Raw genomic sequence first — 27,419 nt, 5'->3', positions numbered from 1 at the left:
AATTGTTTTCCAAAATTCAGTTCCTAAACACAATTTTTTTTTTTTTAAAACACAAAAAATTGTTCTTAAAAACTATTTTAAAAAACCGTTTTCCAAAACAATTTTTCAAAAACAGAAACCAAACAAACCCTAAGAATTCGTTTTATAGTGATTTTAAGAAGTATTTTTTAAATTAAAAAAAAATATTCTATAAAATTTAGGAAACACTTTTTAAAATCTAAAAAATTACTTATAATTTTGAAAAAGAACTCGAAAAACACTTTATAAATTATTCTTCTAAAAACACTTTCAAGAAAAATACTTTCATTAAAAAGACACTTGACAATGTTTCTACTCAAAGTGTTTTTAAGAAAATCACAAATCCATTTGACAGTAATTTTAGGAAGCATTTTTAGCCTAATGAAAAAAAAAATATAGGTGTTTGACAAAATTTAAGAAACACTTTTTAAATTTTGTAAAATCACTTGTAATGTTAAAAAGGAACACTTAAAGTGTGTTTAACAACGATTCTAGTAAGTATTTTCTAATTTTCTAATACTTGAAAATTTAAAACTTTCAAGTGTTATAAAGGTTAAAAATGCTTCATGAAATCATTACCAAACTGAATTTAGTGTCAGTTTGACAATGCTTTTTAAAAGTGTTTCTAAGGTTAAAAAGTGTTTGACAATATTTTAAAAAACACTTAAAAATTTAGAAAAACACTTGAGGTGGTTTTTAGGGAAGCATATGAGAGATGCTTATTTTTTATTTTTATTTTTAAAAAAAAACACTTAATTTTTTTAAATTACCTTCTTTCATTTCCCGCTACCCTTCTTTCTCTTCCACTCTCTTCAATTTTTTTATGAAAATTTCTCATCAACAATTGGTGAATTAATTTCCGGAAAATAATTTTGAAATTTTGTACAATCTCAATAGAAATTACTGCAAGCTTATCATATAGTAAGCTCAATGACATCAATTTCTAATTATTTGTGTACTCTATATTATTTCTATTTTCATAATCATAAAAATAATTTTTTGAGTTTTCTTTTTAACCATGTAAATGTTAATATATTTTTTTTTTGTAATAAAAGTTGTTTATTTATTATAAAATTTTCTTTTGTAGTGAATGTCCTTTTTAGTAATTTATTAATATTAAAAGCATTTTTGTACTTATGTGACATATTGTCAAAAATACTATTAAAATCACTCTTTCAAATTCTTATAAAAGCCTTTTTTTTACAAAAACTTGTAGAATAAAACATTTCCAATAAAACACTTCTATTAAAAACAATGCTAAACGGACTCTTATAATATTTTTTGAAGAAACACTTAATAAGTAATTCTTCTAAAAACATTTCAAATAACATACTTTCATTAAAACTGTTTCAAGTAGAAACACTATCAAACACAAAGGTGCATTTGACAGTGATTTAAGAGAGTATTTCTATTCTTTTTAATAGTTAAAAAATTTTATTTTTCAAATGTTAAAGATATTAGAAACACTTTCTAGAATCACTATCAAACACACTCTTAAACGTATTTTTTTGTTTCAAAAACACTTTTTACGTTAAAAATACTTTCTAAAATTATTGTCAAACCAACTCTTAGAAAGGTTAGAAATCTATATTTGTACATTCCTAAACCTAAAATTCAATCTTACCTCATATGATTTTTTTTCCAAATAAAATTTAAAACACATTTTAAAAAGGGTGAAAATATTATGGTGAGAGGCGATGGTTTTTCACCATGTGTGTGAAGCCATCATAAACCTTGGCTTGAATAATGAAAGATTAGAGTGGAAGAACAATAAAAAAAAAGGAAAATTAAGAACAAAATGAATGGGAAAAAATAATAATAAATTTGTTGCCCATTTTTTCCTCATTACTAGATTATTAACTAATCACGTCCACAGTGCAGTACAAAGATTATTGACTTTCTGGTATTTATTCAAGCTAAGCCAATGGAGAAATGAAGGACAGGGCTAATGAAACAAGGCTCTTTTCCGGAGCAGATAATAACTTAATCAAACTTCATATTTTCAGCCTCTTTCTTAATGGATTCAAACAGCATTGAAGACAGATAACGCTCTCCAAAGCTGGGGAAAATCACCTGCAAGGTAACACAAGTAAATCACATGGTTAACGAGCTGGGTTTGGAAAGAAAACTAGTGAACATTTGGCTGATTGGGTCTAGGATGGAGCAATGGCAGATACTAGAAACCACAGTATACATGGAATGGATTCTGATCCAGATACTAGACCAAATAGGCCAAAAGATGCATCTTAGCATTGATGTTAGGCTAACTAGTGCAGCCCATTACATACAGTGATGAGTTTTCCTGCATTTTCTGGTCTCTTTGCTATCTTTATTGCTGCTGCAGCAGCAGCACCAGATGACATCCCTACCTGTAAAAAAAGATCCCAAAATCATCATAACAAAAAAGGCCATTGCCTACACTTCATTGAAAGAAACCATATGCCATTGCCTACATACCAGCAAACCTTCTTTCAATGCAAGAAGTTTAGCGGTTTCAAATGCTTCATCACTCGATATCTGAAAAGTTTCACAAACATTATCAGTCAATAGCAGACATGGTTCATCTGCTGTGGCAGTTCCATCATAAGTACCATTAAAGCAGAGATGCAAACCAATCTTTGAAGCTACAATGAGATGGAAATGGAAGTAAAACAGCAGCATTTGCCCAAAAGTCTATTGATTATGGTATTGAATGATAATGAAATAGATGGGAAGTTGGGAACTAGCATGCAAGAGCTTTCCATAGCACAAGCAGAAAATGCCACACCTCGGCTAAAGGAAAATGTGCGAGAAAAAGATTTCATGGCTTACTTGAACAACTTCATCAAGTAGTTTGACATCCAAAACCTTAGGGATGATACCGGTACCAATTCCAAGGATCTTATGTGGGCCTTTGAAACATAATCATATGCAACAAATTCAAGTGGAAATTGTCAGTAATTGAAAATATCGTTCTTCTCAGAAGGGCTAGTACAAAATCAAACTCGAAATCATGATTTTCACTGCTGTACTGCTAAAAAAAAAAGGAAAGGAAAAGAAAAAAAGACATGGTGGAAGGACAGAGCAGAGTGAATAGGATGTAAATGACACTGTAACTAACCAGGAGTTCCTCCATTCAGAACTGCACTTTCACATGGTTCTACACCATAAACCTAAATGTGAACAAAAGAAAACCAACCAAAAATATTAGAACCATAAAATATTTGTCATTCCAGATCTCCACCCTCTCTCTCTTTCCCTTAAACACATGCATTCTAACCTTAATCTTGGGGTTTTTCTCCTTGAGGAAGTGCCCTGCACCAGTAGCTGTACCACCAGTTCCTATGCCTGAAACCAGGGCATCAACTTTTCCTCCTGTGCCTTTCCAAATCTCTGGTCCTGTTGTTTCATAATGAATCTACACAAACGATTATAAACTGATAAGAAAATCTTTCTAACCATCCATCTGCATTACGTAGTATCATTCCAGAATATACCTTGGGGTTGGCAGGATTTTCAAATTGGTTAAGAAGATAACCATTGGGTGTGTTTTTCAGTATCTCATCAGCTTTATCAAAAACCCCCTTAATGCCTTTGGCTATATCTGTGAGGTACAACTCTGCTCCAAAAGCCCGGACAACAATTTTTCTCTCAAGATTCACTATACTTGGCATGACTAGTATAAGTTTGTATCCCTTAGCTGCTGCAATGAATGCCAACCCAATGCCAGTATTGCCACTGGTAGCCTCAATGAGGACAGTCTACACCCACCACCATTCAAACAGATTCAGAACAAAGAGAAATATTCCAATTCAAAATTGCTCCATAATTTGAACTATTCACATGAAAACAGGCCTCTAGACAACAAAAGTCTTTCTCTTGGAGGAGAATACCTTGATTTCGTCTATATACAAAACATACCAAAACATGTCCGGATATAAGGACTATGATCAATGACTAACCTGCCCAGGGGTAATTAGACCCTTCTCTTCAGCGTCGTTAATCATGCTATACCCAATCCTGCAAAATCCAAAGATTTAAACATGATATGAATTCTAAGAAAACAGACTCTCAGCTAAAGAAAGGTAAAAAAAAGAAATACCTGTCTTTAACACTGGAGCAGGGTTCCATTATCTCTAGCTTAGCAGCGATACGGGCTACACAACCATCAGCTATGTTGTTTAGATATACCAATGGGGTATTGCCTATTAGCTGTTCATTGCAAAACAAGGGAAAATACAATCATTTGAGTAAAAGGAAACATGAAAGCCACAAGAACATTTGAGTAACATCAACTTACTTCAGTAACATCGTTTGCAATTGCACACTTGTCCTCCATACTACCTTTTCAGATTACTGCAAGATGATAAAAAAACAAAAGCAAAAATTGATTTCCTCAAGCAATTTGGACATCCTTATGGAAATGAGACCATTTCTCTTTGTCTTTTTCAACATCTAGAGGAACTTAATCCACCAGTCTTAGAAACAGCATGAAAGTTGATGAGGAAGAAACATCAATTGAGATGGCTTTTTGAAAATTTATACATAATCTTACATATGCTAGAGAAAGTATTCATCACAATTTGATGAATAAACAAATGTAATATATGAAGGAAGATGAACACTTAGCAGACAATTCAATAAAAGAACTCCATAGGTGCAGATAAATATAGATGTATAAATGCAGCTTGGATTGTATAAACAGATTAAGGAGAAAAATTCTTCCTATAAGAACTGAAATTTTCTCAGGATCATGATCAATCCAGAAAAGAAAAGCTGAAGAACTCGAGGAAAACCCAATTAGAATTTCAAATACCCAACTTTGCAAACAGTCCAGAAATGCAAAAATTTTGAAATAATCACAGTATTATGACTGGAATGATTGAAAACTACTGCCAGGTCAATGAATTTTGAAAAATATTCAAAGCCAAAGCATCCACATATTCAAGAATCAAACAAACGCAACAGCAGAATCAAAAGCAAACACTAAGAAAGTCCAAGTACCCAACTCTACAAACACTGAGAATGAAAGCTTTCCCTATCAAGCACACCACCAAAGAAAAAGTGAGAAATTTCATGTACCCATCTTTGCAAATATTCCACAACCGCATATCCTTCAACAAAATCACCAAATCACTGACAACAAATTATGGGATGACCAACAAAATTGCAAACAAGCAAAAACTTTTCTTCGAATCAAAAGTCAACCCATGGACAAAGCAGAACTAACAGCAAAGAATGATAAATTTCAAGCACCATAACTAACGATTAGCACTTCAATTTACTACAGTAAAACAGCTAAAAGTCATCTCAAAAATCAAGAACCAAACAGCATGCACATTGTAGAACTGAAACCAAAAAGTGAGAAATTTCAGGTACCCAAATCCTGCAACAAAAAACCATTCAGCTCTGCATATCTCCCATGGAGAAAACAGTAAAGGAATGTATAGCCAAACAATGGCATTGTTTATTTAAAAAAACAATAAAAAATGATTGCTAAACAGTTCTCAGCATTTTTCTACTTTTGTTCCTTGTCTTTTATGGGTTTTCCTCACCAATCAACTTCAAAATCGTCAACATCCACATGTTTCTTAATTGTGTTTTCGCTTAACAATCTTCATCTCTCTTACACTAAAACGATTAGTTATGTTATTCTGTGGAGGATTTGGGACTGTATTCATTGCACCCATTGGAGATTCTAGTCAAAGGAGTTGAATATGTAGCATTACCTTTTGTTTTCTTAAAGGTCAGGTTATATTCTCACCCATCTTTAATTTTGCTGTGCCCTTATGAATTTTTAAAGGAATGGTCATGTTAAAAGCTGTGGATGAATGTGATAATGATATTAAAGGTTACATACTTTATATAATTGTTGATAAATCCATGAAAATTTATGGATGAAAAGCACTTTTACTCTTCACACATTTCTATTTACATGTTTTTCACGATTCTCAAAGTTTGTTTTCGATATTAAATCATTGAAAATATTATTTGTATATGTATTAAATTTTAAATATATATATTTTTTTTCACCGATGTATTAGTGATTTATATTAAATATACAAGACATTTATATTAGGTGGCAAAACTTGTATAAGTATGTCTATTGTAAATATATTAATTACGCTTTTTTTTTATTTTCTTTGTTTGTTTTCTATACCATCAAAAACATTGTTTACAAATATGCATAAATATCAAATACAATTATTTTATATTTTCATACATGTATAAGACATTTGTATTAAATATATAAGATATTTGTATTAGTTTTACAAAGTTTATATAATAGTCTATTTATTTTGAATATATTTGCATATTTTTATGGGTGTTAATAAAAACAAGAAAATGTCTTACACATTTAGGAAGCATTTTGTTATGTTTTTTGAAATTTGTTTTTAAAAATTGTCTTTTATTCTTTAACTTGAAAATAATTTTTAAAACAAGTTTCAAAAAACATAGTCAAACTAGCCCATATTTTCCGTTTATTTTTAAAAACTAATGAAAACAACTTCTATTTGTTCTCTAAAAATTGTTTTCTATTTCATTTTATTTTTAAAAATTGTTTACAAAGAACAACAGTCAAACAACATTATAAAATTTTAAAACTAATTAGTAGTTTTTAAAAATAAAAAACTATTTTTAAATCACATGACCAAATAGGCTCTTAGTATAATTATTTTTATGTAAAAATATGAAGAAAAAAAAATTATATTTGACATTTGTTCATATGCATAAATAATGTTTCCGGTTATATAAAAAACAAACAACAAAAATAAAGAAAGAATATACATAAATTCATGATATACAGATTTGTAAATACTCTATACAATTATTATTAATTAAATTTCAAAAATAAAAAAGTAAAAATAATAATAATTGAATATTAAATTAATGAAAAATAATACAAATACTTGAAAAAACAATTAGAATTATTCTTCTCAAAATGATCATTGATACAAATACCACAAAAAAAAAGTCATTTATATAAGAGGAACCTAAAATGGGGTCTTTATTCAATAAATTGGTTGTCATTCAAGGTACAGCACAAAAAGAAGAAAACCCCCTTATCTTCAATGGAAGTTTATAGGTAGCAGACCTTCCCAGGTTGAATCAGTCCCTTATCTTCTACATCTTTGATCATGCTCAAAGCAATTCTGCATGCCAATTATTGAGGAAAAAAGAACAAATCAGATACTAATCCAGAAAAAGAACAGGAGATTGCAGTATATACCTATCTTTGACACTAGAGCAGGGCTCCATTGCCTCTAGCGTCACTGCAATACGGGCTAAACAACCATCCACAACTTTGTTCAGATACACCAATGGGGTATTCCCAATTAACTGTACAGACCAGGGACAAGAAAATAGAGTATCAGACATAAAATTACTTTAGTTTCATGCCAACGAACCATTAGAAGAACATGTTAGTTTTTTTCCTATAATGTGTGGTCATATAAAATTATATTTGTATGAATATTATTTAAGGGTATCAATTGATAGGTAGGAGAATCAATTGATTGGGTATCCTAGCGTCTTATGTATAGAAGACTCAATTTTATAAATGGGGAGTTAGAAAATTTAACTCATATAAATATGGTGTTACAACTTTTGTAATCTTATCATTATGAAATTTATTAGGTACATTATGATTATGAGTAATGGAGGAAAATGGAAAAGTATAACTTATGCAATTATAGAGATGCATTCAAGTTCATAATCAACCATTACTCATTAATTTGTACATAATTGGTGTAAATAATGAGTATAACTCCCATATAGTCTTTGATGGGAAGACAAAAAGATGTTTTTTTTTTTTTATAAGTTGAGGTCCCAAGCCACACTTTCATTCTTATGTCTTTTTGTTCTTTTAATTTTAACAACATACACCACACAAGTGACCCATTCACTATATGAGAGTAGTGAGTTGAAGACCTTGACAATCCAATTCACAAGGTGACTCAGTCTCACTTCAAAAGTGTTATTAGTATCATGGATCAAAGTAAGAATATGATCATTATTTTAACACTTATATTTATTTTGTTTTATGTATCCAAAATTGTTTTTTAAAATAATTATTTCCGCATAAAGTTTATAAAAGTTTGGTTAACAGAACAAGTATAGCAGTGATGAAGAAACATTACTTCAGTAACATCTTTTGCAATGTCTACCATGTTTTTTCTTCCTCAGGCTACTGTATAAAGATAAAAGAGGGTCAGAATTCTTATGCCAAACTAGGCAACACATTCATGGCTAAGCTAAACCCTTCTCATATCAAGGATCAATCTACAGAAACGGAGAAGAAAATAGAGAACCAGACAAGGAATTTAAAGTAGCTAATATAAGAAATCCCTAAAGATAAGAAATGTTGAATATTTCTCGAAATCATGAATTCAATCATATATGAATTCAGACTACTGGGCTTCAAACACCAATTTGAATTATCACGCTAAGGATGATGCATTCCATTATTTAGATTCTAGTGGGTAACTCAAAAGATTGTTTTTTTCTAATTATTTTTATTTTCTTTTAGAGATCGATCTTCTGTTTCTTAGATGGCTGATGTTAGAAGTTATTAAAATATTTATCTATGATATTAGCATCATATATCTTTAGCTATTATATTAGAATTATTTTCTTTTGTTTCAGAAGTAAGAGTAAATTAGTCTTTAGTTTCTTTTATTAGATCTATTTAAATTCTAATCGTATTGTACCTATTTTCAAGAGAATTCATGATAAAAAATCTTAGGTTTTCCTTTCTATATTTTACTCTTTGAATCTTTTTTGGATTTCAAAATGTAATCAAAACAAAATAGATCTTTAATGAAACTTTTGGTTTATAATCTCATAGAAAAGAGTTTAATCTCATATACTACTTTCATATTTGTTTGATCATGTAATTCGTTTTTTTTTCTTTCTTTTTTAATGGGATATTGTAATGGGTGATCGCATCGTTTTTTCTTATTTGATCCTAATAATTGATTTCTTATTTGTTTTCTTCGATTTGTGTATGCTTTTTTTTGTTTGATGGTTATTTGTTGTTTATTCGTCATGGATAGTGAACGAGATGATTCCCTTCAATCTATTAGTGTTAGATTGAATGGAAAAAATTATTAGTATTGGAGTTATGCGATGAAAAAAGTTCCAAAGGGCAAAAAGATGTAGGGTTATATTATTGGCATTCTATGCAAACCTATGAATGAAATAGAGGAAATATATGCAAAATAGTTTAGATGATTGGAAAGTAAGCAATTTGAAAATTATCACTTGGATTAACAACTCTATTGATAATTCCACAGACATACAATAGATGAAGTATGAAACTGCCAAGGAGATTTGGGAACATTTAGAAAGATTGTGTACACAATTTCATTTTGCATTTTCCTTATTTATTTGTTAGATGTGAATCCAAATTCTGTTTGTTTCTATTTATTGGATATGAATTCAAATTATGTCTAGCTTTGTCTGTTGAATATGAATCCAAATTTTGTTTCTCTTGTTCTTATATTTCTCCTTCTTTTATAGTTGTGTCCTCTTCTATCTCTCTTCCTTGATCTCTCATTTCTTGATAGTTTTATGTAGACTTTTATCTTTCTTACCTTGGTGGTTTAATTTTGTGTCTTTTTCTTTTTCTTCTTTTTCTTCTTCTTCTTCTTCTCTCTTTCCTTAATAGTTTCAGTTTTATGTCTTTTACTATTTTTTCTTCTTTGAGCATATATCTTTCTTTTCTAGTCATATTTTCTTCTTTAAACATATGCATTTTCTATTTCTATTAAGTCTCATAATCTCTCTAAATCTGAACTTGTTTGCATTGATCCTTCTTGGATGATACAAATAGTTTTCATGCAAATATTGATATTTTGGTTTTTTTTATTTTATTTTATTTTTTTATTGTCATGCTCCTTCCTTTTCTCCTGCAACGACTTAAACACTTTTAGAGATTGTGGATTCTCCTCCCCCATGTTTTCTCAGGGTCTTCCAAGTTATGACCAAGGAACTTTCTGCTTTGTATAAGACTGATACTTGGTATTTGGTGCTTCAATTAAGCGATACAAAGCTCAATTGGTAGTTAAAGGATTTTCTCAATGGTATGATATATTATGACAACAAAAGTGTCATTTAGATTGCTTATAACTCTATCTTTCATGAAATGACCAAGCATATTGAAATTGATTATCACCTCACTCATCATCACCTTCAATATGAGACTCTCACTTTGTCTTTTGTTCCTTCTTCCAAACATATTGCAGATTAGTTTACCAAATCATACCCACTTTTGTGTTTTCAATTTTTTATTAGCAAACTCTCGATACTTCTTGCAACTGCATTGTGAGTTTGTGAAGGGATGTTAGAAATTATTAATATATTTAATTACTATATTAAAATTATATAATTAGTTACCATACATTTATTTATTTAGTTACTACATCTCTTATTTATTTAGGTACTATATTAGAATTATTTTCTTTCTTCTTAAAAGTAAGGGTAAATTAGTCTTTATTTCTTTTTATTAAGTCTATCTAAATTCTAATAGTATTGTACCTATTTTCAAGAGAATTCTTAATAAGAAATCATAGATTTTCTTCTCTCTTTTTGTCTTTGAATCTTTTTTAGATTTCAATGGGTAACAATAACACATGCTTTTTGGCAATTTGATACTAATTTTAGTGCAAGTTTTATGATGTTGGGAAAATAAAGATATGAAACACTTGTTGGCTGTTCATGCATATATGATGAAAAAGAATTTTAATATTCTCCAATGTGAGACAAATTCAGTTCCCAACACAAAATATAGATGTATATTAAATGTTTCTCAAAGAAAAATAGTACTCAAAATTCTTTTTCCAATACGCCACATCTTTTTACTTTTAGAAAAAAATTCATCACATAACTCCAATACGAATAATATTTTCTATTTAAATATCACATTAATAGATTAAAGGAAAACATCTTGTCACGACAAATAAACAACAAATAACTATTAAACAAAATAAAAATAAAAATACGAAATCAAATTCCAAGATCAAATAAGAAAATAATGATGTGATCATTCATTATAATATCCCACGATCAAACATGACAAAAAAAAAAAAAAAAAAGAATTTCATGATCAAACCGATACAAAACCAATGTATGAGATTAAACTCTCTTTCATGAGATCACAAATCAAAAGTCTCATTAAATATCGATTTTGTTTTGATACGATGTTGAAATCCAAAAAAAAAAAATCGAAGAGAAAAATAGAAAAATGAAAATTTATGATTTCTTATTATGATTTTTTTTTTTAAATAGGTACAATATCATTAGAATTTAAATAGACTTAATAAAATAAAAAAAGACTAATTTATCCTTACTTCCTAATAAACTAACTAAATAAATAAGAGATATAGTAACTAAATATATAATAACTAAATAAAAATATAGTAACAAAATCTATTAATAACTTCTAACAAATAAAATAAAATCAATGTGTGAGTGAAACATATGGCCAAATGAAGAGCTTTTCATTTGAATTGATTTTTCAATTTAGAATGTAGTGATGATTCATAGAGATATTGAATTAATTTTGAGGCTTACTGGAACAACTTCATCAAGTATGCTGACATCCAAAATAGGAGTGATGAAACCAGGGCTAATTCCTTGGATCATATGAAGGCCATTAACATGCAAAGGAATGCAATATATCCAGTTAGGGAATATGTAGTAAATAAATGAAGATATTGCTAATTTTAGAAGCAAGCTTAAGCTGATAGGTAGCTTGCTCATTTACAAACCCCAAATGCCTAAAAAATCACCGAGAAATTCCAGTATTGTGGAAGAATGGAATCCTTATGAATAAAGAGAATAGGCATGTGAAGCATTGTATAACTCACCAGGTTCTCGTCCATTCAAAATTGCGCTTTCTGTCGGTTCTACATCGTATGCCTATACACAAACAAAGTAAGCATACAAGAAGTAACATAAAAATTAAGAAGCTTCTTGAGGGGAATGACCCCGAATGAAAAGTTCCCAATACACACAAAAGAAAACCTTAATATCTAGGTTTTTATTCTTAAGGAACCTTCTTGCTCCAATGACTGTTTCCCTAGTCCCCATCCCAGAAACAAAGACACCAACTTTTCCTCCACAGCCTCTGCAGATCTCTAGCCCTGTAGTTTCATAATGAATCTGCACAAGTGATGAAAAACTGATTGAAAAACCATGGTCTAGTAGCGTAACACCTAGAGGAGGGTGAAAAGATGTATTTTAAAAAATTACAATATAAGGATGAAGAATTTATAACCTAATTTAACCTATAAGATATCAATGATGATCACTATGATCAAAGGAATCAAGATAATTGCATAAAGTAATGAGATACAGAAATTTTTAAGGGGAAAACTCTCACTAACTATGGAGATAAAAAACCATGGGGTCTAAAACTTCCAATTTATCTAGTTGTTTTACCTTAAAGACTTACTCTCTAAAACCTATAACTTGTTATACGTCCACAATGCAACAACCTCTAATTGTTTTAGTGAATATGTTTCAACCCTACTGAAGGGATGCAAGTCTTTAAACAACCCAAGATTCAATGTTTGAATATTTGATGAGAGATTGGGAATGGTGTGGTAAGGTAAGCTTAATCCATCGGTGAATCTTTCTCAGTATCTCTACCTAAGAGGGGCTTTAAGAGGATATAAATAAGCATAAAAGCCTTAAGGGATCAATATCTCAAAGTTTCCAGACTCAATTTGCGTAAAATATCCGAAAATATTTTGTCATATTATGGTAGATTCTATACATGTGCTTGAGCCCACTTAACCACCACTTGAGCTCCTTGGGTGCTTGAGTGCTGGTCAAGCACTTAAGCAATCACAATGTTTGAAGCACTATTACCCTGCTTAAGTGGCCTGCATTTTCTTAATTAGTTAAAAATACATTAATCCTCTTTATACCTTTTTTATCACTTAACTTGTCATAAGTCAAATCTTTTTAGACATATCTGTGATTTTCTGATTTGACGAACAACAACCTTGAATCTTCAATGGAGAGTAAGTCATTATAAAAAAATATTCTTAAGCCAAAAAATAAATTTGAACAAAATTGCCGACACACAAAAAAGACTCAATGTCCTAGTAATCTCCCCCTTTCGCAATTTTATGACAAAACTTCATTATATAAACCCCCTTAAAACTCTCATATTGGAGTTTACATAACACTCAAGAACCCTTATTTAAAAAGAATAGATGAAAAGCATTAATCATCTTGTAGTACGTGTCTCCTACTCCTATAACCTACACACATGAAAAAACAAAACAAAAACAAAAAACACTATACCATAGGTAAAGTAATGTGCGTGATATAACATAATTGAAAAAGTAAAACACGATAGTTGGATATTTTGATTAACGCATTGTGAAAGATTGAAAAAGAAACACAATATTGTAAGGAAACCAATGTACAAAGTCCAAATAGACACACATGATTACATGCAACTCAATGAAGCATAAGAAAAGCTATGCAAAGAGTTGATGATCTCAAGCGAAGGACCAATAACTTTTACCAACAGTTTCTACACAAGGAAACATTTTGCAAAAGAGTTAAACAAATCAAAAAGAAATATTTTGCAAGAAACATCCTTGACAAGTGCCCTCTCGAGCTTTTATCACATGTAATCGATAGGTTAAGTAATATTTTGTAGGAAACATTCGTATTAGGTATCTCTCTCAAACTTTGAAAGCATGTACTTAACAAGTAATTTGATTTCTCCTAATATTTCAAGTTTAGTTTCCTCCGATATTTCAAATAACTTCCCCGGCCCCAAAATCACAAAATATGCATTCAAGGTTTTTTTTTTCTTTAAACATAAATAAATAAAAACTCCTCCTAACTACTTAAACTCACCCCCAAATTTTATTTATTAATCTCCCCCTTTTATTTATTAAGTTCCTTTTATATCTCCCCCACATTTTATTTAGTAATCTCCCTGTTTTTGTCACAAAAATGGCAAAGTATGCACAAATGGAAACATAAAATAAGAAAGACAAAAGATAATGCATCATATAAAATCATAATTCTGGATGCAAAAAATATAAAAAGATAATAAATATAATCCAGATAAACAAAAAGCTAGCAAAGTAAATAGAGACAACTAAGCATTTGAAGTAGGGGGGGTGGACGAGGTGGAGGAGAGCTCGAGGCTCCCTGAGAGTGGATCCATGAAATGATGCAAGTAAGCTGGCCCTGGATCTTACAAAGTTGAGTCGCCTAATCCCCTATCTCAAATTAAAAGCATTTTCATAATCAGGTGAATGAAAGGAGATTAAAGTATATACGTATCTTTAACACTACAGCAGTTCTCCATTGCCTTTAGCTTCACTGCAATACGGGCTAAACAACCACCCACAACTTTGTTCAGATACACCAATGGGGTATTCCCAATTAACTGTACAGACCAGGGACAAGAAGATAAGAGTATCAGACACAAAATTACTTCATTTTCACGCCAAGGAACCATTAGAGAACAAGTATAGCAGTGATGAAGAAGCATTACTCCTGGAACATCTTTTGCAATCAAGCATTTGTCCTCCATGTTTTTTCTTCCTCAGGTTACTGTATAAAGATAAAGGAGGATCAGAATTCTTATGCCAAACCAGGCAACACATTCATGGCTAAGCTAAACCCTTCTCATATCAGGGATCAATCTAACAGAAACAGAGAAGAAGATAGAGAAGCAGACAAGGGATTTAAAGTAGCCAATAGAACAAATCCCTGAAGATAAGAAATGTTGAATATTTCTCGAAACCATGAATTGAATCATATATGAATTCAGACTACTGCTCGGCTTCAAACACTAGTCTGAATTATCACGTGGAGGATGATGCATTCCTTCATTTAAATTCTAGTGGGTAACTCAAAATATTATTTTGATTTTCTTTTAGAGATGGGTCTTCTGGTTTGCTTGGACTGTGTGACAACATAGCTGCTGAAAACGAACTCTAATATTCTATAATGTCAGACAAATTCAGTTTCCAACACAAAATATAGATTTATATTAAATGTTTCTCAAAGAAAAATATTACTGACAGGAAAAAAAATTTGTTAGGGTCTACTTATACCACAAAAATGTACATTTTTTCAATAGGTAACATAACAATACCACCAATATACTCTTATCCGATGAACTAGTTTTTACCATACATGCTCAATGACCCGGATTTTTTCATTAACCATAGTGTCACAAGATGTTTCAAATGAGTCTCTCCATGGGTTTATATAGAGCTTAGGAAGCTTCTGAAGACTCCTGCACTTAGCCATTATTGGGAAGAGTGTGGAAGGTTTTAAAGATGCCTAGAAAAATCCACACAACTCTACACTATGGTGGAAGACATGAGAGGAGTTCAAAGTTTTCTAAAGAATTCTAGAGGTCTCTTGTATATTCTTGTACATAGGTTTGTACATAGAATGGTATAGGATGTTCTAGAATATTCGTGAATTCTAAGGAACCCTCCAAGGTTCCAAAGAGTTCGATTGGTGTCTATAAATAGGTGAGGGTCTCATTTGGCCAAGACACCAAGCAAGTGAGTTCCTAAAGCACTTATAAAAGCTTCTTTGTCTAATAAAAGCTTTCATTCTTTAAAAGTTGTCTACTACGTCTTCTTAAGCTTTCGAGTCGTGAGCATCCTAGCATAGCAAGTTAAGCGTTGGGAGTAAAGTTGACTTAGCAAGATCAAGCGTCTTGACTTGTCTAAGTGCTGCACGAGCTTAGGAAACGACTAAGTCCATGACAATAGGCTACCCTCAACTAAAGATAGGAAAATTCTATGGTGCTTAGGGTTGCAACTTAGGCAAGTTAGTCGAATTGTTGACTAATCCAAACCTAATCTGAATTAAGAAATAATCAACTCAAACTCAACCTAACCTAAGACACTCTACCTAAGCTCAACCCAATCTCATTTTTCTAAACTCAAGTTGAGTTCGGGTTGTTCAAGTTAGACTAGGGTTGTATAATTCAAAATCTATCTACGGTATTATTTTAATGTATTTATATGAAAATTCAAATAATAAATAGGGTAAAATTTCAAAATAACAATAAAAAAATAAATATAAATTTATATATTTTTTAAAAATACTGAAAAGCATATGAAATAATATCATTTGATATTTTTTTTCTTAAAAATAGAAAAAAAAATGAATATTATTATATAAGACAAAATGCAATATAAATATTATAAAAATATTAAATTAGATTTGGGTTATACGTCTACACCGTAACCCGAATTCAAATTGAAAAAACCTAATCCAAACTCAACCTAAGTATTAAAAATGATTATCCAAGCACACCCAAACGTTAGATTGGGTTCCAGCTGGAATGAGTTAGCCGACCAAAGTTGCACCCGTACCCTCAACCAAAGGCAGGAAAATTCTGTGGTGCGCATACCGGACACACTCAACAGTTTTTCTCACCCTTGGATCTGTGAAATCAATCTCCACCGTACATTCCATTTTCAAAACCATCTCTCTCCTCTTTTAATGTTACCCTCTCCGTATTGATAAAAAAAATTAGAACTGGCCCCTTAAAAAAAAATTAGAAAAATTAAATTAAATTTATCTAGAAAAAATCATTATAATGAAAATATTTGTACCCAACTTTGTATAATACATATTAGGATTTTAAAAAATTATTTCATAAATTTAAAATACAATTAAAAAATAAATAAACCATGTTATAAAATCTATTTTTCATTCCTTTAATAAATTTAATTTAATTTTTTTATGTTTTGATTGGCTAATTTAAAACTTTTTATTTTGTAAATAAATTGAATTTTTAAAATTTTGTATGCGATGTTTTGTTGAATAATTATTTAATGATGTTTTCTCATCAATTTTGAAATGTTTAAGCATTATGAAATTTTTTATTTAATAAAAAAATGATAAATTTATTGTGACACTTAGAGTAAAATAACTGTGGACCCCGCATTTCGGCTCAATGCGTTTCCCACTCGATGACGGGTTTGATTTTTAATTTGAAAAATTAATTTTATTGATTAGGAAAAATGATTTGGAGTCACCACTTATTTTTGTTTTATTTTTAAGAGGGTGAACAAAATAAGAAAGAAAAACTCTAAGTGTGACTCCTTATTTGAAAAATGTGGTCTACGAAAAACTGGATCGGGTTCGGGGGTCAGGTTACTTATCGGGAAGGTACGGTAAGGACCGTAGCACCCTTCTAAGTCCCTAAAATCGGGTCTCTACTAATAAAATGAAGCAATCATGGCAATTGATGAGGAAATCAATAAATACTCACATGTGAGAATCTAAACATGCATACAGAAAATGACTCGAGCGGGTGTGGATGCGTACCTGGGCAGTGATCCATAAAGCGCTATCAAGAAGTGAGGTTAGTGCACAATTAAAGAATAATTTCGAGCATGTCATAGAGCAAAATAAAATCGATCATGCATGACAATTAAATCAAACAAACAATCAATCAATCATAAGGAAATCACATATGTTGGGCCCCCACCAAAGCCCGATCTATCTTGCATGAATTAATCCCATAAATTCCATTATTCGGAATTACGAAAAATTCGTTCTTGTTTATATAAAATTAAAAAAGATAGAAAATTATTTGAAAACCAGAGTGGAATTAAAATTGTTCGAGAGAAAATTGAATTTTTGAAATTTATTTGAAAATTGGAGTCTTGAAGATTATTTGAGAATTAAATTTAAGAGTTGGAATTTTGGGAATTGAATTAGAAAGAAATTTAGAATTTTGGGAATTGAAAATTAAGTTCAGAAGTTGGAATTTTAAAAAATTGTTTAAAATGGAATTTCAAAATAAATAAATAAGATAATAATAATTAAATGGACTAATGTAAATATTGAAATTTTGGAATTAGAAATTAAATCGGAAGTCGGAAATTTTAATGAATTGTTTAAGAATGGAATTTTAGAATAAATAAGTAAAAATAATAATTAAATAGATTAATGTGAATGTTGGGATTTTTGGAATTGGAAATTAAAATCGGAAGTCGAATTTTCAAGAATTGAATTTTAATGATTTAAAATAATAAATAAATATGGGATAATAATACTAATTAACGAAAATAATATTTAAACGAGTAAAAATGAATAGTGGAATTTTGGGATTAAAAGTTAAATTAGGACGCTAGATTTTTGAAGAATTGGATTTTAATGATCAAAATAATTTTAACAAAAATAGTATTTAAACGAGTAAAAAATGAAATTTTTGGGATTAAAAGTTAAATTAGGACGTCAGATTTTTTTAATAACTGAACTTAAATAATTTGAATTTTTAAATGAAATAATTAAATAAATATGGGATAATAATAGTAATAATAATAAATAATATTTAAACGGATGAAAGTGAATGGTGGAATTTTTTAGATTGAATATTAAATTAAGAAGTCAAATTTTCGAATAACTAAACTTGAATGATTTGAATTTTTAAATGAAATAATTAAATAAATATGGGATAATAATAGTAATAATAATAAATAATATTTAAACGGATGAAAGTGAATGGTGGAATTTTTTAGATTGAATATTAAATTAGGAAGTCAAATTTTCGAATAACTAAACTTGAATGATTTGAATTTTTAAATAAAATAATTAAATAAATATTGAATAATAATAATAATAATAATAATAACTAAATAAACAAGTGTGAAAAATTGGAATTGTGGGAATTGGGGATTAAAATTTGGAATCCGGAACTTTGAGGAATTATTTAAATGGGTACACAATAAACTAGAAACATACATAACAATAAATAAATAAAAAAATAAAACTCATGTCTCATATGCTTAACACCTGGACCATAAAGAGGCTTGGGGTTTTTTTTTATTGTCACCCCAAGAACATTCCTTTGGCTTGCATGTGGCCATTAACTTTTTGCAACCAATTAAATAATCTTTTCCCTCCATACTCTCCTTCTTCCACAAGAATTATTACAAAATTCCACGGTATTTATTTCTACAGAGATACACTATATATCACCAATCTTCAACATCAAAACTGAAAATATCAACTATGAAAACGACATCTAAACTAAACATGACAAAATCACCCAAAGATGCACACACAACGTTCAACATCAAACGCAAAAATTATATTAACTATCAAGGCAAGAGACGAGCTGAAAGTGATAGAATCACCCACAGATGCCCACACTTCGCAGCCCCCGCAGCGTTGAAAACTGGGGAAATTCAAAGACAACCAAGGCATATAGAATCATTTTTGCAGTGGAAGGCCGAGTTTCAAGCAAAATTACTTTTGAAGCCTGGAAACTCTGAAAAATCAAAAGCTAAAGCTTCTGCTCATATCCACCATTGAGGCGAGAAAGTGGAGAAGAAAACAGAGCATGCATATGTAAAAGAAAACTGTTGGGTCTTGCCTCATTCCACAGATGCCGCTGGGAGGGATTTCAAAAATCAAATGCAATGACGAGTCTACACTTAGGATATCCCAAAACAAGAAGCAAAAATGCACAAGTGGTCTCCAGATATCAAAGGGATTCGCAAATGACTAAAAAAAACAGAGGAAAACAGTTCAAAACATGAGAGGAGCAAAATAAATTAGAATCATACCTGAACCCAGAGAAGTCAGGGTGAGTGGATCCTCAGATCTTTTTCTTTCTCCTTTCCCCCCACCAGATATCTTCCTTCTTGCAGCCAGCTTTCTCTTTTCTTCACATGGTGCCCTTCTCCAGATCACTTCTTTTCTTCCTTCACTTCATGCGGCTGTTCTCCGAAAAAGACCAATCTCTCAAGGTTGGAGTCCCAACCACCACCATGGCTGTAGTCCTCTCCACAGCCATGCGCCTCATGCATAAAGTTTTTTAGAAGCCGGTCCCCACTCCAAATGTCTTCTTTCGGGTGCTCCCCAAAGTGGCGGGAAAGACTCAAAAAAAATAAATATATCAAGAAAACCAAAACTAAAAAAATGGGTCTACAATAACTTAATAACTTAATTTAAGTTATAAAATGAATAAAATGTGTTTGTTAAAAAACTATTTAAAATTCTATTTTTACACCCTATAAAATTTTCAAAAAAAATATTAGTAAAAATATTATTTAAAAAAATTTATTTCAAAGAGTTTGAAATTTTTACCATCAAAACAAATAAATTTAAGACTACAAAGGCACATTTGAATTCTAACCATAACGTGGAGAGTAACATAGAGTTAAAAAGAAATAGACACTTAAATTTTTATGGATAAAAAATGTATGGCAAATAAGAAATTAGGGCCTATTATGAAACATTTTAGAAAACATGTTTCAAAAATAGATTTTAAGAATAATTTTTAAAAATAGTTGTATGTATTTTTTAGAACAAAAGTTTCATTGAAGAAAGGGATAAGGTGGTTACACAATTAAGATTTTTCCAATATAATTATTGAAGAAAAAAAAGTTCCAAAGAAAAAAAACTTACCATTGGTTCGTAAAATAGAGAAATAAAAATTATTTTTACCAAATTTAAAAAATGAAAGAAAAGTATTAAAAATTTTTAAAAACCATAAATAAAATTGAACATAATATCATTTCATTCTTTTCTTCAAAAAGTTTACTTTCCTAGACGAATCCAAGGTTGATCAGGGACCATTGCCTAGGATGGTGACCTCCATTGCACTTGGGAGGTGCACCTGCCAACATCCCCCCAAGCAGGAGAGTGTACGGCATAATTTGTGTTAGTGGGGCCTGCGTGCGCCCAGCCCTCCTAATTCATTCAAAAACAATTGCCATACATCAAGGTTGAGGCGTGTACAACACTCTTTGATCTACCAAAATGATGTGGTTCTGGGAAAGAAAACGATATTCCCAAATGTTGTTTGTCATATCCCTTTCGAAACTACTTTTGAAATTGAATGTACCGTAGACTAACAGCTTACCTGGGAGCCAAGCAGAGATGAGCTAGCTGCATGATTAGACTAGTGATGCAACTTGGTTCGCGATATAATAAACTCATTGATGGGCAAAACCAAATTGCAATACATTTCTCTAACTCTTACAATAGCATAGTGACTGATTCAAGTTACAACCATGTAACATCACCATCTGTGAAAAGGAAGTGTTAGGAGAAAAAAGCAGACTGCTGTTCTTTCATTCATTGATATATCAAGCTTTTATCTCATCATTCCAATACCAGTTACGGATTCAGATTGCATAGTCTTCTTAATACAACTACCAGCAAAGCTTATTTATTATTTAGATTCCTATAGAGAGAAGCAAAGAAACACCCAGACAACAACCAATTTGCAACTTGGAAACACCATGCTATCCACTCCACAACGTAAATTTCAAACTACTCAGCAAGAAAGGGGTACAGCACTTGGTAGAGGCCAGGGAGCTCCCTCAGGGTTCAAACAGCATATTCTCTGCCTCCCGCTTCACAGAATCGAACAACACCGAGGACAGATAACGCTCTCCAAAGCTTGGGAAAATCACCTGTTTAGCAGAGACAGGTGTTTCAGTCATAGCACAAACACATAGCATTGAGAAAGACAAACAACACAACTTATATGGTACTGCAGCCAAGGGAACAATTGCAGCATCTCAAGGCAGGGAAGTTGACAACGAGACAGGGTATCATCAACAACTATCATAATTATTGTCAGTCTATCTAATTTCTCTTATTATCAGAGGTAATGCTAGAAAAGAAGGGTGGTATCACCACCAAATTTTCCAACTGACCAAAAATGTATTCAGGAAGATCTGCCTAAGATGACCTACTGAAATTGAAAAACTGGGCTGACACAAGATACGTTGTAGCCATATAAAATAATATGATTGGTTTCAAAGCTCACTAGTCAGACACTATCAAACTTACAACAATGAGTTTCCCAGCATTTTCTGGCCTCTTTGCTAACTTTATTGCAGCAGCTGCAGCACCACCAGATGATATCCCAACCTGCAACACATTTTTCCAAGATCATCATAAACAGAGAAAAAACGAAGTAAAAAAAAAACCTATTTAAGGCCCAACAGTATAAATCACAATCCAAACGGGAAACCAGAACATCTAAGATAATAGATTGATGTGCTACAAAATCCTAAATGACACCCTGTTGGAACAGATCTTCAATAATGCTAACATACCAGCAAACCTTCTTTCAATGCAAGAAGCTTGGCAGTTTCAATAGCTTCTTCACTTGAAACCTACAGTCATAAAAATGTTATAATTCAATACAAGCCATTAGAGATTAGGTCCCAGAGCAAACAGAGAATGAAAATGAATGAATGGAAAGAAGTAGCAATGCATGCCTCTATGTTTTTCCACCAATTTGAAACAAAATGTTACAACTTATCAAATATCTGTCATATCATGTAAGCATACTCACATAATCATCAAATATTTTTTAAAACCTTGGACTTGTCTTTCGCTCAAACTTCCTCATGGTTAAAATTCCCCAAGCATACCAGTACTGTGTTGAACCAATGCCCATCCTAAATTCAATAACCTTGTACTCCCTTGGCATATTTCCCTATTAATTAAAATATTTCTAAATGTGAGAATTGGACTACTTTGCCCTCCATTCCAGTTGAATCATGGGAGTAACATGGTTTCTAGCCCATTGGGGAATGGCATCGAATATCACTTCACCTCTTTGAAATGAGGACTCATTTCTGTGATAGAGTGCATACACACTTCCAGGATTAGCACATTCAGGTTGGGCATCCAAGTGTGAGAAAGAGAGAGAGGATAACCAACAAACACCCACAAATAATTTTGCCTTTTCAAATATGATCGATTTTATGAATTTCTTCCATGAAAGTTTTGAAAAAAAAAATGTAAAGTAATACAATGCATCAAAATATTGAATAATGAAAGTTCTTTTGACTCATGTCCAGTTATGATGTTTTCTTATGGCATGCTACTTTCATGCATTGTGCTTTAGAGAACAATGACAAAAAGCAGAATTTTCACACAAGAAGATGGGTTCACATCTTTATCAAAAGAGAATGCTAAATAAAAATAAATAAATAAAAAAAATTGTGGCTTACTTGAACAACTTCATCAAGCAAATTGACATCTAAAACTCCAGGGATGAAACCAGCGCCAATTCCTTGGATCTTATGCGGGCCTAATACATTTACATGTGTGCAATTTATCGAGTTAGTCAGAAGATAAAATAACAAGATATTTTATGTTTCCAAGGACATAAAAAATAAAAACGAATTTTGGTACATGAACAAAAATGCTTAAGCAAAAAACAAATGGCAACTGTCAATGCTTCAAATGTCTAAATATGATGAGTGTCAAATGCCAACTGACATGTGAATTCCAATGCTGAGGAAATAGGATGATGTTTTGCTTGTGTATCTATGTGTGTGGTGGAACTTCAACAAAACTCAAAGATAAATTAATACAAGGTTACCACATTATTAAAACACAATTGAAAATTCAAGCATGAAATTTTTATGAAATTAGTTACTGTCATATGCAACATAGCACATGCTTGTAAACAAGGCAACATTGAAAATTGGTTTCATGCCCACTCAATATTTCTCTAATAGCTTAATAAATTATGTTTACAGGAAAAAAGAAATGACAGTTTTTTTACTTATTTCTGAGGATCAGAACCAAAAAAAAAAAAAATCTCACAACTAGGCCATCGAGGTGCAGGAACAAAAATGCAATCAATCAGTTAATGGCTGAAAATCATGATCCATAGAAAGTTAAAGCCCAAGAGAGTAGATCCAATGACACCGGTATCATACAAGTAAAAATAATATTTAAAAGATCAAATGTAAGGTCATTGTCTGCTGAATATAATTGGATTTGTTTTGGATCAATAGTACACCTCACTGGGCATATTGCAAAGTCAACCAGTTGCTGGGCTGCTTATCCCCCCAACTTCATTTCTGACACCCACATATGTTTTAACAACTAACACATGAAGCCCAATCTATAGAAACATTTCTAGGCACAGGTTGTTCAAAATTGATGTGGGTATTGAATACTCAAGAAAATAAAAATAGTAAGAAGAGGAAAGGTAGCATTGGTTTTTATGCAAGTCCAATCAAGATTAGCACTCACAAAGATGAAGAAAATACTTCAAAAACTAAGAGAAAAGTGTCAGGTAATGAATTATTTCAAAAAAAAACAAACAAACAAAACTAAGGAATATAATAAATAAGCAAAGGGTGCACAAAAACTAGAAGTAAAATGTTGAACAGAGAAAAGCGATCTAAATGGAAAATGTGAGACGTTAACACTCACCAGGTTTTCCTCCAGACAGTACTGCACTTTCCACAGGTTCTACACCATACAGCTATCACACACAAAAAAATAAATAAATAAATAAAAATAAAAAAGAAAAAGCAGACAAGCTAGATAAGAAACAAGGAGTAAGGACATATAATAGGAACCAGCATCAACAGAATTGAGTAATGAATTTTCTTCTAGACCACACAGTTGCATAAAAATTACCTTAATGTCAGAATTTTGCTCTTTGAGGAACTTCCCTGCACCTGTTATGGTACCTCCAGTCCCTATCCCAGAGACAAAAGCATCAACTTTCCCACCAGTGCCTCTCCAGATCTCAGGTCCAGTGGTTTCATAATGAATCTAAGTAAGCAACAACCACATGATTGCAAGTTTCTCAATCAGCTAGACAAATGTGCACAAGATATCAAAATTGTTACCTTCGGATTGGCAGGGTTTTCAAATTGCTGAAGAATATAGGAATTAGGTGTCTTTGCCAGTATCTCTTCAGCTTTCTGAACAGCCCCCTTCATGCCCTTGGCTGGATCTGTGAGAACCAATTCAGCCCCAAAAGCTCGGAGAATTATTCTTCTCTCAAGACTCATCGAAGCAGGCATTGTAATGATGAGCTTATAACCCTTAGCTGCCGCCATAAATGCCAACCCTATGCCAGTATTACCACTGGTAGGCTCAATGAGGACACTCTACAAACGTCATTCAGACACCAGATTTTTCTCAGTACAGAAATTCAACAGATAACATATCCTGACAATTTTTCTTTCACCATATCACGATTGGCTTCTGTTTAAAGTGAAAGAAAATCTTCTGTTTCTCAATAAAACGCATATCATATCAAAGAAGTATATTAAACCCTAGAAGAACATGGAAACAGAAAAGATCACACACTGCATGCCATTCTGGTACTTGCACACACCAGTTATAGGCAAGCTTGCAACAAATGGAACACATTCTTCTCTGATAATCTATTTTATAGCGCCGATAGATTGTTGCATTGTAGTAAGAGATAAATGAGGTAAACATGAACATGGATAGCTAGGTATGTATATGGCAAATAACATTGCAAAAATAGTAAAATCTGGTAATTATGGTACTGAAACAAATTGATAACAGATGTTGCATGGGGCATTAGATCATGGATCATAGAAGAAATTGCAGTTCTTAAATAAACAGCTCAAAGATTGTGGCAGGGGCAGTTCTAAAAACAATGGGACGAATGATAGTCATTTTGCTCTCAGATGCATGAAATGGCAAAGAGAAAGAGCCACATCATCAGATGGATTCAATGGGGATAGTATATCATTGCTCTTACTGTAAATGCATAGAAAGTAATACAACTCAAGTTCATAAAATTCTCAAATGTGTAGTGGCCAGATATGGATGTAAAAGACTAAATTCCAACAAATTCAGTTGCTAACCTCCCCTGGCGTAATGAGGCCCTTCTCTTCTGCATCTGTGATCATACTGTACCCGATCCTGCATAGAGAAAATGAATTTCCACATCAAAATTTGTTAACAAGATCACTAAAAAATTCAAACAGATCATGACCAAAATTCATGTGAATCAAAATCCAAAGAGCCAGCTTGGACATCCCAAATATATTGATAAAAATCCGATTGGAAATATGAACCATCTACAAAAATGAACATCAATGGACGGTAAAAAGTGATACAGATTCCAATATCACTTAGTTACTTTTTCCTTTCATGCAAAAATACAATTTTAAAAAAAAAATTGTATTGACACCCAACACCATATGGTATGGGATCAATTGTCGGTTTTGCAAAATGAGACAACAATCATTAGGCCAATAAAACAGCCGTTTCCCAAAATGGCCCCACACATGAGAGCACATTTCTAAATTCAAAAACCATACAAAGAAAATTGGAACAATTCACTTTTCATTGTCGTTTAATCTAAGTTGATTATACTGTACCCGATCCTGTCCTTGACACTAGAGCAAGGCTCCATCATTTCAAGCTTTGCAGCAATACGAGCCACACAGCCATCTACCACATTGTTCAGATATACTAATGGTGTTTTCCCAATTAACTGCACAGTCCAATATAGAAAGGATGCATATGGGTAAGCAACAATCAAATGACCAAAAAATGCAGTAAATGAAAATCTATGAACACAACTCACTTCTGTAACATCTTTGGCAATGAAACACTTCTCCTCGGCCATTTCACAAAGATCACTGCACAACCAAAACAGAGGTGAATGTATCAGCAAAAAGAAGCAAATCAACAATATACAATCACACATCCATATGTCAACAAAACCCGAATCTACTGCATTTGGTTGCACAGAATTGAGAATTTGGAAATGAACTTGGATCCCCCAACTTAAAATCCACAGTTTGATTACTTAAATAACAATGGACACCTATGAATTTGTTCCATGAAAATTTTTCCAGCAAGAAAATTTTTCTCCTTTCATTGCTCTACATATTGCAGCTTAAGGAGAATTACCCACGATTCTTTAGTCAATCACGAAAAAAACAAGGGGGGGAAATCATTTTACTGCAAAACAAACAGACTCAAATCCCATAACCCAAATCCACAAAAGAACAATACCCCAGAAAAAAATAACAAATCTGCACAACCAAACGCGGCCCTGGAAGCCACACCTACCAAAGCAAAGCAAAACAATACAAACTGTAAAACACAGAAAATGAAAAACAATCACAGAATAAACTGAATGGTCTCAAAAATCTTGAAACAACCCATAAAAATGAAAGCTAAATCTTGCATCAAATCAAAGCAAAACAATACAAACAAAATTAACAGAGAAACAATTACGGAACAAACTGAATTGTTTCTCAAAATTTTTGAAACATCCCACAGAAAATGAATCACTCACCCAGAAATCCCAACCACCAAATCTTCAAACAAAACAAAAACCCTCAAAAAAAAAAGAAACAACCAAGCTGCAACAATGCAAATTTTCCAAGCAAATCCTTGAACAACGCTAATACCAAATCAAAGAGGGGAAAAAAATGAATGGACAATATTTTTCAAGAGAAACCTTATCTGGGGTTCCCAATTGAAAGAGTCACAGAAAGGCAGAGAAATTTTGACAAACCTCCTTTTCTAATCCTTTGTTTTTTTCTTTCTATTCTGTGGCTTTTGGATGTCACCAACAGTTTCCACACTCACCACCTTAATAAGCAACGATGGCAGGATGGCAA

General features: G+C 31.7%; 2 protein-coding genes, 2 long non-coding RNA genes and 1 other non-coding gene across 7 annotated transcripts; 1 reads left to right on the top strand and 4 right to left on the bottom strand.

Moving 5' to 3' along the window:
• Positions 1–1,831: 1,831 nt before the first annotated feature.
• LOC117929881 (cysteine synthase-like) lies at positions 1,832–5,426 on the bottom strand. Its single transcript, XM_034850311.1, has 11 exons — positions 5,377–5,426; positions 4,298–4,353; positions 4,100–4,209; positions 3,960–4,017; positions 3,495–3,758; positions 3,278–3,415; positions 3,119–3,170; positions 2,830–2,909; positions 2,476–2,535; positions 2,307–2,387; positions 1,832–2,091 (listed from the first exon to the last, which is right to left on the bottom strand). Exons 2-11 carry the CDS (start codon positions 4,334–4,336, stop codon positions 2,002–2,004), a joined length of 972 nt encoding a protein of 323 aa, XP_034706202.1. The 5' UTR covers positions 4,337–4,353; positions 5,377–5,426; the 3' UTR covers positions 1,832–2,001.
• Positions 5,427–7,063: 1,637 nt separating this feature from the next.
• On the bottom strand, positions 7,064–12,357 carry LOC117929885. Its single transcript, XR_004653817.1, has 4 exons — positions 12,025–12,357; positions 11,868–11,919; positions 7,229–7,338; positions 7,064–7,151 (listed from the first exon to the last, which is right to left on the bottom strand). It is a non-coding gene; the product is annotated as an uncharacterized LOC117929885 (long non-coding RNA).
• Positions 12,358–13,088: 731 nt separating this feature from the next.
• On the bottom strand, positions 13,089–19,856 carry LOC117929886. Its single transcript, XR_004653818.1, has 3 exons — positions 19,590–19,856; positions 14,531–14,589; positions 13,089–14,422 (listed from the first exon to the last, which is right to left on the bottom strand). It is a non-coding gene; the product is annotated as an uncharacterized LOC117929886 (long non-coding RNA).
• Positions 19,857–20,565: 709 nt separating this feature from the next.
• Positions 20,566–20,720, top strand: LOC117931464. Its single transcript, XR_004654040.1, has one exon. It is a non-coding gene; the product is annotated as a U1 spliceosomal RNA (small nuclear RNA).
• Positions 20,721–21,072: 352 nt separating this feature from the next.
• Positions 21,073–27,419, bottom strand: LOC117930842 (cysteine synthase). 3 transcript variants are annotated; one of them, XM_034851594.1, is made up of 11 exons: positions 27,314–27,419; positions 26,372–26,426; positions 26,163–26,278; positions 25,644–25,695; positions 24,648–24,911; positions 24,433–24,570; positions 24,223–24,274; positions 23,004–23,083; positions 22,098–22,157; positions 21,829–21,909; positions 21,073–21,446 (listed from the first exon to the last, which is right to left on the bottom strand). In XM_034851594.1, exons 2-11 carry the CDS (start codon positions 26,411–26,413, stop codon positions 21,354–21,356), a joined length of 978 nt encoding a protein of 325 aa, XP_034707485.1. In that variant the 5' UTR covers positions 26,414–26,426; positions 27,314–27,419; the 3' UTR covers positions 21,073–21,353. The 3 variants fall into 3 exon arrangements, with proteins under 3 accessions (XP_034707485.1, XP_034707486.1, XP_034707487.1); XM_034851595.1 differs by having other exon boundaries at positions 27,257–27,415; XM_034851596.1 differs by lacking the exon at positions 27,314–27,419 and adding an exon at positions 27,092–27,206.

The sequence above is a fragment of the Vitis riparia genome, chromosome 14 (assembly GCF_004353265.1).
Source record: "Vitis riparia cultivar Riparia Gloire de Montpellier isolate 1030 chromosome 14, EGFV_Vit.rip_1.0, whole genome shotgun sequence".
In the NCBI taxonomy this organism is placed as follows: domain Eukaryota; kingdom Viridiplantae; phylum Streptophyta; class Magnoliopsida; order Vitales; family Vitaceae; genus Vitis; species Vitis riparia.
This window is presented reverse-complemented; position numbering and strand designations above follow the sequence as displayed.

Bases quoted from the DNA above. Each gene is read 5' to 3' on its own strand.
- LOC117930842 (XM_034851594.1), bottom strand. From the start codon at position 26,413: ATGGCCGAGGAGAAGTGTTTCATTGCCAAAGATGTTACAGAA. The intron at 23,084-24,222 runs GTGAGTGTTAAC...TAAATGTATTAG, and splicing joins ACTGTCTGGAGGAAAACCTG to GCCCGCATAAGATCCAAGGA. The intron at 22,158-23,003 runs GTAAGCCACAAT...TTATGACTGTAG, and splicing joins TGCTTGATGAAGTTGTTCAA to GTTTCAAGTGAAGAAGCTAT.
- LOC117929881 (XM_034850311.1), bottom strand. From the start codon at position 4,336: ATGGAGGACAAGTGTGCAATTGCAAACGATGTTACTGAA. The intron at 2,910-3,118 runs GTTAGTTACAGT...TATGTTTCAAAG, and splicing joins TCTGAATGGAGGAACTCCTG to GCCCACATAAGATCCTTGGA. The intron at 2,388-2,475 runs GTATGTAGGCAA...CTTTTTTTACAG, and splicing joins CATTGAAAGAAGGTTTGCTG to GTAGGGATGTCATCTGGTGC.